The 13,657-nt window shown below is 39.0% G+C and overlaps 1 protein-coding gene across 1 annotated transcript in view; it reads right to left on the reverse strand.

Moving 5' to 3' along the window:
* The window catches only part of LOC116688051 (vitamin D3 receptor B), a 30,321-nt gene extending 16,664 nt beyond the window's left edge, over nucleotides 1-13,657 (reverse strand). The window contains exons 1-4 of the mRNA XM_032513830.1: nucleotides 13,159-13,657; nucleotides 12,795-12,867; nucleotides 1,512-1,659; nucleotides 175-305 (exon numbers count right to left, since the gene is read on the reverse strand). Of these exons, the coding sequence (XP_032369721.1) occupies nucleotides 175-305; nucleotides 1,512-1,657 (277 nt within the window). The 5' untranslated portion in view covers nucleotides 1,658-1,659; nucleotides 12,795-12,867; nucleotides 13,159-13,657. The remainder of the gene's footprint in view (nucleotides 1-174; nucleotides 306-1,511; nucleotides 1,660-12,794; nucleotides 12,868-13,158) is intronic.

A 13,657-nucleotide genomic window follows, 5' to 3' on the forward strand; every position in this document is an offset into this window, starting at 1 on the left:
GTAATTTATATGCAGTATTTTATATGAATGTCTAATTTTGTCATTTATTTATTGTAAGTACCATGCATTTAACTCAGAAGGGTTACTCCCTATTTGAATACATGCAGTAAATAACAAGGTGTAATGTTAAAGAGTATTGCCCTGAAGAAATAGGGGTCATCTGTCAATACTTACACTCTTTCATCATGCCAATGTCCACACAGCGTTTGAGTCGGCATGCCTGGCAGTGGCGCCTGTTGTCCTTGGTGATGGTGCAACTGCCGTTAAAGGGACATGTGAAAGCGGCCTTGCGCTTCATACTGCGCCTAAATAAATTGTATACATTTCAGTCTATTAAAATACACACACATTTATCAGTGTATAAACACGCACACACGTAAAATACAAAGGACTCACTGAAGTTATTGAGAATTTGAATCTGAATGTTGATCCGGGAGCAAATCAATTGAATTTAATAAATCTAGCACTTTGCCAGTGCTGTGCACATATAATAGTCATGATAGCACTGGATGATTGTTATTGCACTTCAAGACAGCATAAACATGGATGGGTGCCAAGGAAACCAGGGGTAAAAGAGTCTTGCCAAACAGTGACGCAAGGCATAGTGATTTAGTCAGTGATGGATAGTACGTAGTATGATCATTTATACACAGATGTGTGCAAAAACACGCAGATAAGCATGCTTGGTAAGAGTTCAAACAAGGGCCAGCTGAGAGACGAGGAAGATTATCAAACATCCTTCTTTTTCATCCTCTCCCTTTAAACATCAACACTGCCGAGAGGAACAGGCGTAAATGGGCGGATACATCTCACACACACACACACACACACACACACACACACACACAACACACACACACACAACACACCACACACACACACACACCACACACACACACACACACACACACACACACACACACACACACACACACACACACACACACACCACACACACACACACACACACACACACACACACACACACACACACAACACACACAACACAACACACACCAACAACTTGCTCTAGATTTGTTCTTAGTTAAATTGGAAACTCATTTGTGTATCAATGGGCAGGCAGCAGCCAAGTCATTAACTAGAGGAAGGAGCTCATTTGTTTTCTCTACCTGCTGCTGGGCATTTCTCTGATGTTGTCAGTGGTTTTGTGTGTATTTGTATGTAACTGTGGGAGGTAATTATTTTGTGTGGTGTGTGTGTGTGTGTGTGTGTGTGTGTGTGTGTGTGTGTGTGTGTGTGTGTGTGTGTGTGTGTGTGTGTGTGTGTGTGTGGCCATTATTTATGTGAGTTCAGACCTGTGTCTGTAAGCCACTGTGTACATATATCAATAACTTGTCAGGTAATATGCATCTCTTGTTTTCATCAGGGTGATATGAGCAATTGTGCTTCAACACAATGACTACTCTTGTGTGTGTTTGTGTGTGTCTGTGCATTGAAATTGTTTTACTGCTTTACAATAGAACTGTGACCTCACATTTGCTTTTGTGTACCTGAAAAAACCTTTGCAACCCTCACAGGTCATGGCATTGAAGTGGAAGCCGGTGGCTTTGTCACCACACACGCCGCAGATCCGCGGCACGTTTCTATCAAACTCATCAGGGGTCAGAGTGGACGTACTCACAACTGTTGACTCCATCACTAGAAAAAGAAAAGGCAAATGGAGAAAAATAAGAGAGAGAAAAAGACAAACAAACTCATCTCCTGGTTAAACAAACTGTTTACTGGCTCAATAACTCAATAAGAAAAAAAGGAAAAACATGTTAATCTCTAACATTTGAAGTCAATTTAAGAATATTTTCTTATATTATAATCTGTTCAGTCAGTGTTGCACTTCATGGAAAATACAGTTGTGTTCAGAATAATAGCAGTGTGTTTAAAAAGGTGAATAATGCTCAAAATCCTTCCATAATATCAATGCATTGGGAACACTGCACATTCACTTCCAAATCAAAACATGACCAAAATTGATCAAGTTTGTGTTCCATCTTTATAGACATTGAAGAAATAGGAATATTGGGCTGTTTAAAAATATAGCAGCATTTGCATGTCTTTACAAACTCAAACATTTACTGTATAAACTGAAAAATGTCTTAAGGGCTTGCTTTACTTTGAATCACTACTGTAATATTTAGTTGCATAACTATTATTTCTGAGAACTGCTTCACATCTGTGTTCCACGGAGTCGACCAACTTCTGGCATCTGTGAACAGGTATACCAGCCCAGGATGATTGAACTACATTCCACAATTCCTCACCATTACTGGGTTTTGCCTTAGAAACAGCATTTATGATGTCACCCCACAAGTGTTCTATGGGACTGAGGTCAGGGGATTGGGCTGGCCACTCCATAACATCAATCCTGTTCATCTGGAACCAAGACTTTGCTTGCTTACTGGTGTGTTTTGGGTCATTATCATGTTGAAAGACCCATTTCAAAGGCATTTCCTCTTCAGCATAAGGCAACATGACCTCTTCAAGTATTTTGATGTATTGAAACTGATCCATGATCCCTGGTATGCGATGAATAGGCCCAACGCCACAGTATGAGAAACATCCCCATAACATGATTTTTGCAACCCCGTGCTTTACTGTCTTCACAATGTACTGGGGCTTGAATTCAGTCCATAGAGGTCGTCAGACAAACTCTCTGCAGCACCTAGACCCAAAAAGAACAATTTTGGTCTCATCAGTTCACAGATTGTTGCACCATTTCTCCTTTGGCCAGTCAATGTGTCCTTTGATAAATTTCAACCTATACAGTACATGTTTTTTTTTCAGCAATGGGACTTTGCGGGGGCTTCTAGCTGATAGCTTTGCTTCACATAGTCTTCTTCTGATCGTAACAGCACTCACAGGTACCTTTAAATCTTCTTTGATTTTCCTGGAGCTGATCATTGGTTGAACCTTTGCCATTTTGGAAATGGTTGACTGTTTTTTCCCACGTCGTTCAGGTTTGGGATGCCATTTCAAGGCATTTTAAATCATTTCGGCTGAGCAACCTGTAATTGTCTGCACTTCTTTATATGTTTCCCCTCTCCAGTCAACTTTTTAATCAAAATCCGCTGTTCTGACTGGAACAACGCATTTTGCTGAGTATTTCAGTGTGAAATGCACTAAAACCAGCATGCACAACATTTGAATCCTTCCTTCCTTAAATATGGGCCATAGTTGACACGTTTCTTCACAGAATCAATTACCTCACTAATTGAACACAACACTGTTATTATTTTGAACATCATGCCCCTTTCAGTTACAGATTAAATTACACAGAATGAGCAGCATGCATGTCATGACTGTTGGGTCTGTTGGTTTTCTATGACCCTACAACACTTACTAGTAAATTACTCGCCATGTAGAAATATCTCTTCTACCAAAAAATATGATTTATAAAGTTAGACATGTTGGACTGCCAATATTTTGAACACAACTATATGTGAGGAAATATGAGAACATATATTTTTTATGAGGTAATGTTTTAACTGTCATGTTTTTTGTAAGTTTCTGTAAAAAAAACCAACCTCTACAACAGGTGAAACATCTCTTTTAACCTGTCTCCATGGCAACCAAACAGCATTGCTTCCTGCAGGACATACTCATGTCCCCAGACTCCCCTTTGGAGGTGAACTTAAACTCTACCGTTTTTGTCCAGGGGTGAGGAACTGGAGCGATATCAATCAAGTGGAAACTCTTGTTCCACTCCAAAATGCTGGATCTGGTTACATTTGATGACATAGTGCTCCAAGTATCTATTTCACTTAACAGCCTCATGAGAGGAATAAAAAAATAAAAAAAAAGGCACGTCACCGCAAGGCTAGAATCCTCATAAAAACAAACAAACAATCACTGTCCTTTTCACAAAGCTCCTTCTTATTCTCTTCCTTGCTTGCTTCAACTGCAGAATGAAATGTGGAAAAAGATGGAGGGCCAACGGAGGGTGGGGGTAACTAAACAATACAATCTCACAAATCAACGGCCAATAAGGTAAGGGCCTTTCTAAATAATTTTTAATCTTTTGACAGGTCATTCCATCACTAATGTTTAATTAAAACCACTGGTTTGCTAAAAAGTCTTACATACTTTCTGTAAATGTAACGACTGTATTCATATTTTTTTATATTTAGTAAAAGGAAACAGTCCTACAGTTTCACTCAAGTCCTACTATATGAACAGTAGGACTTTAAACTCTTGAAACAGTGAGCTCTGGCCAGCTGATTTAAAGAAAACTAAAAGCTGAGAGGTAATTTCACAAAATGTACAGAACAAAGACACACAGATGAAGTTGGTTTAATCTACACTGCCTGACTAATGTTAACATTTTATTTGCTCTCTGCATAATGTTTTATTTACAGTAAACTAAAAGTCTACAGTGACAAAATAGGCAAGGGTGTCCTAAACTCTCCGGTTTTTCCCAATTGTCTCAACTTGTTTCCTTCTCCCACCAACCGTCTCACACATCACTTGTACAGTGGTATGGTACACATGAGTCAAAGGTTCCTCAGAACGACATACCAGGCTAGAACGGCTGCAGTAATAAAGATAAGCCTTCTCGGCTATTTACTATACAATAACACTTGCTATTAAGGTGATGTAATATTCCTAGGTTTTAGGAATTTTACAGGTTTACATTTTAAGCCCTCACACTCCACATTGCCTACAAAATGTAAGTAACCCTGCTGACCAAGCCTCAGACGCTAATTGGAGTTTGTATAAAAGCACCAAAAATGAAGTGCAGCACACCTGAACAGGATATTTCCAAATAGTGCCACAAACATACAGTTTTCTGTAATTGAGTTTCACCAAACTTCCTTCCTTCCGGGTAGGAGTGTCATGGATCTTTAAAAAGGCATAAAATGCAAGATTTTCCAAAACGACAATGCATAGACTAATACAAATGTAATCCCTCTTAATCATCATTTTTGACCCACTAGACATGTGTGGCTTTGTCTGTATTTGCAGAGACCCAGCCCTCTGGCTAGATTTTCAATTTTCTTCTTATTTTTGTGAAGACGGGATGTTTATGGGCATCAGCAGATCATTTGGGCTCCATCTGGGTTGTGTATTTCTCAGCCAATAACAGTGTGCAGGGTGCGCAGCCAACCACTGTTTTGCCACACCCCTCAACATCTCATAGCGCTTGTTTCTCTGCTACTCTCCCTCTTCTCTGCTGCAAGAATGTGCTGCTTTGTACTGCTGTTTGCCTGTGTGTCCGTTTAACCGACCCACACAAAAAGAGTAATAGATATGCATTCACTTATAATCTGAAAATGCAGCACCATTTTACGGAGGTTTGGATGCATTTAAAAGTAACCGCCATGAAACAACTAGAAAATGATCGTTTTGGCTAGGGTCTCATCCTTTGAGAAAAGAGAAGAAAAAGAAAAAAGAAAAAAAAAGTTTGACAGAATGGATGTCTATACTAGAAAATTGGAAAAGAACCTGAGCTTTCTGGAGGAAACAACTTTGTGTTGAGGAAAGACATGTACAGTATGATGGACTTATGGTGTCATTTATACATATGCTTGTATGGTTTATTGTCTATTTAGTTTTAATGGTCTTAAATATAGTAGTTACTGTGTCATGTTAACATTTTTGTGTTCAAATATAAAAAATAAAAAGAACACAACGGCTTTGTCCTCACTAAATGGCGCTCCCTCTCTTCATTCACTCTCTAGCATGCTCGACCACCGCTGTGCTCTCTCTCTTTTTGTCTCTGGCTCTTAGGATGAAATTAGGGCCAAATTTAAATGCTGCTACATATTCTACCTTTTGATAAAAACAGATTTAATGGGAAAAAACAACTTCTATGTAAGAACAAAAACATAAATCATAGTAAGTTAATTTCTTTTTTTTCTTTAAACAAGACATTCTGGAGTCCTGCTGACGTTTGGTGAGGTGAGTTACACAATACTTGCCCCTTGTAAAACAAAAAAAATCTACTCTACTGCATTTAGGCAAACTAATCCCACCAGGCATTCACACTCATCACTCACTGCAAACCAACAGGGAAAACACCCAATTACTGTACCATATCATCAACTGATCAGTAATGTCAGTCCTATGTGATTGCATTCAGCTCTGACAGGCCATTACACTAAATACACAGTAGTACTGAGAGCGTGTTAAATAATGCACAAGGTTTAGACCAGATCTGTACTCATTCCTGTGACCGGGCAGGCAAAGCCATGGAACAGGTTTTGAGCTTTGGGCTTCTACTGAATGTCTCACTCTTAACTGATTAACATATTGTGTCTTCTTTGGCAGCATCAATCAAATCTGTCACTTCAGTAAAAATGTGAGATATTACTCATGTCTCATATGTTGGCGTTAAGTCTAAGGATGAAAAAATAGGACTGATTTATCCATTACAGGCAATTACTATGCCTTTTTCACCTTCAGGTATAATAAGTGTGCATGTAGACTGTAACAAGTAGGGCTGTAACTAACAATCATTTTCACTGATTATTTTCTTAAATATGCAATTAGTTGTTTGGTCTATAAAATATAAGAAAATGGCACAAAAAAAGTGTTGATCAGTGTCTTCCAAACCCCAAGCTGTCGTTTTCAAGTGTCTTGTTTCATCCACAACTCAAAAATTGTTTATTGTCATGGAGGAGTAAATAAACCAGAAAGTATTAACATTTAAGAGCCTGGAAAAGGAATATTTTTTTGTTTTGGTTGTTTTGTGTGTAAGCACAGTGTGAGCTACAATGCTCCAAAGAAAAATTCCTCGTACGTGTCCTCATACCTGGCAAATAAAGCGGATTCTGATTTTGATTCTGATAAAAGGAGACGCTGGAAAGATGGAGTAAAAACCAATATGGATTTATACAGCGAGTAGGGGAGGGGTGACCTCTTTATCCCAGTGGCTTTCTGTGTCACAAGGCATAACCTGCTGGCTGTTGTTGGTGGTTGTGACAAAAGGGATGGTATGAGGAGCGGCACTCAGCAATAGCCCAGAAAGAAGAAGTCAACACAAACAGTCTGATTTTGTCATCTAAAAAGATGGCTAAAAATACACAGTTATGAGCACTTCAATTACTGGCTAAATATAAATACTAAATGTCTCATATCTGACAGCCTCTCATCTTGAGAAGTTACAGAGGAAAAAGGTTTGCTATTTATGTAGGAATCACATTTTTAGTATGACTTATCTCATAAATAGGTTGGTCTGTGGCTTTACTCCTTTTTTTTTTTTTTTTAAATCAAGGAGCGGATTTTGTTTGTATTTGTGTGATTACCCTTGTCCATGTGACAATGAAAAATCTGTTGGTTGGCCAACAAAATGGTATGTATGACAATGACTGGTATTAATACATTTAATCTTAATGCAAGTGTATGTTAGTCTTTAAGACTTTTAGGTTCAAGACACAGATTTTATTGACAGCCACCACACCCCCTTGCTCACCCAATGAGCATTAACAATGAAAACCAGGACAGATATTCCGGTTTTGGGGTTTATAAGGATGTTGGATTATTTTGATGATAACTTCCTCAGTTGAACCTTACAATGGAACAAAATTGGGGGAAATTACTATTCCCTGAAGCCCTAATGTCTTGTGTTGTCTGGCCAACAGCCCAATGCCCAAATATATTCAATTACAATGATACCAACGTGAAGTGAGAAGCTGCTACTATGAAATTTTTGGCATATTTGACTTTGCTAATTCAATTATTTTTTCATCTTTTACTACTTGATTTACTGATTAATAATTTCAGCTCTAGTTAAAAGTATTGACAATATCATTATTCTTAACAGGTAGAAGCTGAGAGAAGAATTGATCTCGTAATGTAAGATATGCACCATTTGGTCTGCAATTAAATAAATAAATAACTATGGGTGGGAGAAAAAAAGAAAAAAAATCAATTCAATGCTTGATTCTGCTAAGTCAATATTCGATTATTAAATTTTATTTAAATGTTTTTATTTTTATTTAAAAGTCTCCAGACATGTACAAATCAGAAAACAGAGGGACTGCAAGATAATGGACAACAACTTAGACTTTAGGCAAGAGGGTGAATAAAAATCAACACAAAAATGGCCCAAAAAAAATAATTAGGCAAAAATAATTATAAAATAATTAGGCAAAACACGTAAAGGCTGTTTATCTACTTTATCACATTACAGCCAACCACCTCATGTTTCATGTTCTAAGAAGCCAATTCTCCACCTCTAAACACAACTGAGCCTCTGACATGGAAGATTACTGTGAGAGAAGGTGACTTTCACAAGCCTGTTAAGGCTTAAGCATGGAATGACTACAAAATACATTTCACTGAAACTTGAAAAATACTGTATATGTCAAAATCTACTTTAGATTTATAAAAATAAGATACGTATTTATATTTTTTAAATCAAGCATGGAAATGTACATAAAACAATTGTTGCATCGAGATGCATTGATAATTGGTTTAGAATCGAATTGTTGGCCTCTGAATCGAATCGTGAGGTGCCCAGAGATTCCCCCCCCCCCACCCCCCATAAATAACCCTTATGTAAAAAGTAATTGATGAACTCTGCTAAATCGAGGGGGCAAAAGTAGGAAAAGCAATGAGTACTGTAAGCCCGGGGTTTGGGAGTCTGAGTTACACAGCGGCAGTGGTTGATGAGCAAGAGATGAGGCCTGCTGTAATTATGTGCAGCACCGCAGACCTGACTCTAGCGTGTCATTTCAACTGGGTGGTGAAAGCTGCAAAATAAAGACATTACCCTAATTTTGGTGGAATAGCTGGAGGAAAGGCTAGGGAGTTTCCCTTTATTTTTACCCAACAAAATAGCAGAGGCAGAACAAGTGCTACTTAGCATGCAGTGAAGCAGTGACTCATCTTTTCCTCCTTTGATTTATTCACATTATGCCAGAAATGGCACGTGTGTGTCACATAATCCAGGGACTGACGGGTCCCAGGTTGGATTTAAAGACAGGACACTGTCTGCAGAAGCATTAAACATTTGATAGGTCATCAATTCTAAAGATTAATGGTCTAGTGCTCTTGGTGGTCTGGACTAAATTAAGATCAACATGTCTGAAAAAACACTCTTGTCGTATAAAAGAATATTTTTCGAAACTTGCGCTTAACCTACACTAAATTAAAAGTCCAGTGATTAAATATTTATGACTGAACATCTGGCCAACTTTTAACTTGGGTGCAGTTGAGGGAATCCTCCACCAATTTTTGCATGAAATGACACAACCTGTGTCACAATTATCAGTGTAAACTGTTGGCACCATCTGCATTCCAGTGTCCCAACGTCTAATTTGCACAATCTAATTAGTTGACATTAGATGTCAATCAGCGGGTAATTAAGTCTCAACTACAGATGGTGTGAACCTGAGGAACACACCACCAAACTTGGTAAGTGCTAATATGACGAATAGTAACATTTCATGCCGATGACATTGCACAATAAGAGCATTTCTTGGAATATGGTAATTTGGGAGTCTGTGTATTACTGCTGCAGTTTTAGTTGCTGTGAGATATTCATACAGGGAGGTGCCAAGGTGTACCATGGCAGAAGTCCAATACAATTCATAAAGTAGCTTATCTCCTGTTCAACTCGCCATTTAATTTCGAGCTCCTCCATTGTCAGATTATGTGATTACCAAACAGGAAATACAGGCCATTGGTTATTTTACAAAAAAGATACAGGTTGAAACTCAGCTGTAAAAAAAAGATTTGGACCGCAGCCCAGGTATTGGATTAACTTTCATCAAAGTCAATATTAGGGGATCATAAAAACGCACTGTCCACCAGCACCCACCATCTAACAAAACTAATTAAGTAGTGCTATTAGTGCCTGGGCATTAAAAAGAAATGTGATTGAGAAAGTGCAAGACGTAACAAAGTGGGTAAAAAGAAGGGTCCAGACAGCATTTCAAAGAGGGATCACTTTAACTGCACACAGACGTGCAATAGAGAAAGGGGAAAGAAGGAAATAAAAAAACCTCTGGCATCACGTTCCAAGAATGTCAGCAATGAGCTTACAGACCACATCCCAACACATAAAGAGTCAGAGTCGGAATCACATCCAGACTTATAACAGCGCTGGAGGAAAGAGAGGGATTGCTGTGGAACGCCTGAGTGCGAGTAGGAGGCCCTGTCTGACAGTCCAATAAGCATCCTCCGTCTACATCACATGAAGCAATCCCACAAATGGTTCTAAAATTATTCCATGCTGCCAAAAGTTTCTCTTAAAGAGAAAAATGAGAGCTGGATAGATAGATAGACATAATGGAGAAATGTAGAGATGGTTGGAGGGAGAAAGGAGATAACATAAGGTGATGTGTTTTATTGCATACCTCAGACTGGGTCACTACAAGTACAGAAGAGACAAAACAAATCAGATCTGGAATGACCCGGGCTGCAGAGAGAGCTGGGCTACAATGGAAATACATGGACTTGAGATTCACACATAGAAGTACATTTAGGCCCACAATAATGGCAAAAAACGTTTGGGTGATAAATGGAAATTTAAAAGGACGAGGAAGTGAAGAAAAAAGGCACCATTAAAAGAAAACATGATCTGGGATTTGTGGCAGAAATGTAATTCAAATATGCTTTGTGTTTAGAAATTGCCTAAGAAAAAAAAACATGGAGAGAACAGAAAGAGAACAATGGACAAAAAGAGACAATGTGGACCTAACAACAAAACAGACAACTGAGTCTGTAATTCAGCTAAACAACTGGCTGAGCAGACTAGTCCAGTCCTGTACCTTCCCTTCGCTTCCCTCTCCCTCTCTCATTCTCCCTCACACAGCCTCCACGGGTCTATCTCATGCTCTCTTCCTATGATCACAGGGAGAATGTTACAGCAGCAGTAATAGCACATGACAAGGTGACCTGTGCCCCACACAGGATGGGCTAAACTGGGGTGGAAGAGATGGGGGGTCACATGTCCTGTGTCCAACGCTATAGTCTCTCCACCACTTCCCCCCTGCTCAGGCCCCAGTGCTGGCCTGCAAGGCAAGAGAGAGGCAGTGACGGCAGCCTGCCCCCTTATGCTGGGCCCCTTGCTGGACTCTGGAGAGGGGAAAGAGACGAGGCAGGGAGAGGACTTCTCCAACACACACAGAAAGTCCTGTTTATGTCTATGCCGAATTTGACAGAGAATGCACAATTCTCAAGCACACAGATCGTGCACGCACAGAGCCAACTGGACAGTACCGGACAGCAACATACATGTGGGTGATGTGGATACAAATGCAGTTAGCTCACAAGTCAAAGTTAGATAACCTCCGTAAAAAGCTGTCTCCCTTTCAGAAAATACTTTGAAATAATTTTATAAGAAACAATAGAAAGCTTTTGAAAAGGTGAACACATGTTTACTACGATTTCATCCATAATCCACTGCATACACTGAAATTTATTTTAAAAAGAAATCTGGACATACATCCACTGTACTTGTATCATATAGTGACTTATATTTTTCTTTGCAAGAAGATATTTTTCTGCATGGCTTGTGTTACATATATAACAAATATTACCAGTGTGATGTGTTTAGCCTAGAAATTATTAACCAAGGGAGGTAATTGAGGACCTAAAGACATTAGGGGGAACTTAACACTTCATTAGCCTCAAAGGCAACTGAACATATGTAGCAAACAGCACGCATGTACAGATGTACATACAGGAGGGTCTTTACAGTTAAGTACAGCAGCCTCTTTCTATAGGGTTACATGTGAGAGGAAGCGACCAATTACTGGAGTCACGAAAGGGGGGTGGGGGCAGGGTATTTCACTGTGCAGGAGACCTAATGGACTGTACCATCACCACAGCACACAGTTCCATGAACAATCTGCTACAGTTAAAGTCAATAAAGACACCAACCATGCCCATTTGGTATCTTTTTATCACATGTACACACTTAGTTGTACTGACAAATGAATTGAAAAAGTATTCAAAAACTGAAGCATATGTGGTCCTCATTTGGGTAGAGTCTCCCGTTCTGGCCCAAATAACATGATTATTACACATATCTTTAAATGATATGAATTCAGAACATGTGTGACCATTGATCTCAAGTTGTTGTTAATTTAATTTGCTATTAGATGTATTTGGTCCACATCAGATTTACTTTGAAGTGATGAGCAGCAGAGAGAGAAGAGCTGGAGGCTGTTTACATTTCAGATGCAAGAAAGACAAGAAGCTTGTAGTAATTAATTATATCGTTATTAGCCAGTGCCTCAGTTCTCTACAACTAGGAATTGAGTGTTTAAGGTGTAAAAATATAAATAAGGACATAAATTGCAGCTTATCCTTTCTTTCTTTAACACGTGCTAATCCAATAAAAAATCTGAGTTGATATTTCACAGACATTAGCTGCGGCTAACTAGCTAGTAGTAATATTAAAAATGTATGGGGAGAATATTCACTCGGTAGCTGTGTGATATAATGTTCTCACGTGGACAGAAAAACACCTTGGACTGTATTTATAAATTCCTTTTCTGTTGTGCATTTTTCATAACACAGCCCTTTAACTCCGGCCTTTGGCTTAAGAAGGTGTCACAAATGGACAGGTCAAATTAACCTGACATTTTCAATTTATTTATTTAATTCTTTGATATACTGATAGTACATTTGTATTAATGGCAATGTTGATACTAGTTCATGGATTATACTATCTTATTCTTAAGAGATTTCTTGTGAATGTATGTCAAAGTATTATAGTTTTGAAATCAAGACACTGCAACAATCCCATGAAATCTGTCCAAAAATGTATCAATATAACGTTAAACGGGGTACGCCTTAAAACCAAAAGCAAAAGAAAAATGTCTCACCTGAGGTTTTTGCATGCCCTTATACACAAGGAAGACTTGAAACCGTTTTTCAGTTTATCCCAAGTTGTTAATCCTGTCCAAAACAAAAGCAAATGGCATGTCGCAAGTCACTGAGTGGGCCTATAACGTTGTAGCTGACCTGCAGCTGCTCTGTTTATGCAACATTGAATTACTTTCTACAGCAACATACACAATCAATTGCAATCATCACATATACAGCAGTAAGGCAAGTGTGAAGGCAAATGCACTGATAAAACAACAGACTTAAACGGTGATGAACTTTTTTATGTGGTCTTGAGCAACAGAAATTACGAAAACTCAAATATCTACTCTAGCATTCCTCATGTGCATGCGAGTTTCATACCTCAGCTCAACTTTTCCCCATCAAGACAGAGTTGCTTTTAATCCTCTTTAGTCGCCGTTTGTCGTCGTGTTCATGCTCTTTCAAAGTGTGTCCCCTCCATGTTGACTGGGCGGTTCAGCTTTGAGGAGAGAGGACCGCGTTGTACTAAACTCAAAATGTGAGGAGACTTGGTGAGAAAACGTCAAACTCGTACGCCCTTCCAGACATTGGCTCACACAGCAGCGCTCGTAGTAGCTAACGTTAGCAACGTGGCTAGCTGGTCGCGTTAACCCTAAAACGCAGCACCAAGTTCAGCCAGCTTAATAATCGATCTGCGAACGCGACCAACGAACATCCAACAAAAAAATGGCTGAAACGCAACGATATATCAATGAAGGGCAAACGTACGCACGAACATGAAGAAATCTCAATCACACATACGCTAGTCCGACGTGAAATAGCCCTCCTTCTTCAAGACCCAAATAGATGGTCATTACTTTTTGTTATGCACCGCCTCCTC

Source organism: Etheostoma spectabile, chromosome 4 (assembly GCF_008692095.1).
Source record: "Etheostoma spectabile isolate EspeVRDwgs_2016 chromosome 4, UIUC_Espe_1.0, whole genome shotgun sequence".
In the NCBI taxonomy this organism is placed as follows: domain Eukaryota; kingdom Metazoa; phylum Chordata; class Actinopteri; order Perciformes; family Percidae; genus Etheostoma; species Etheostoma spectabile.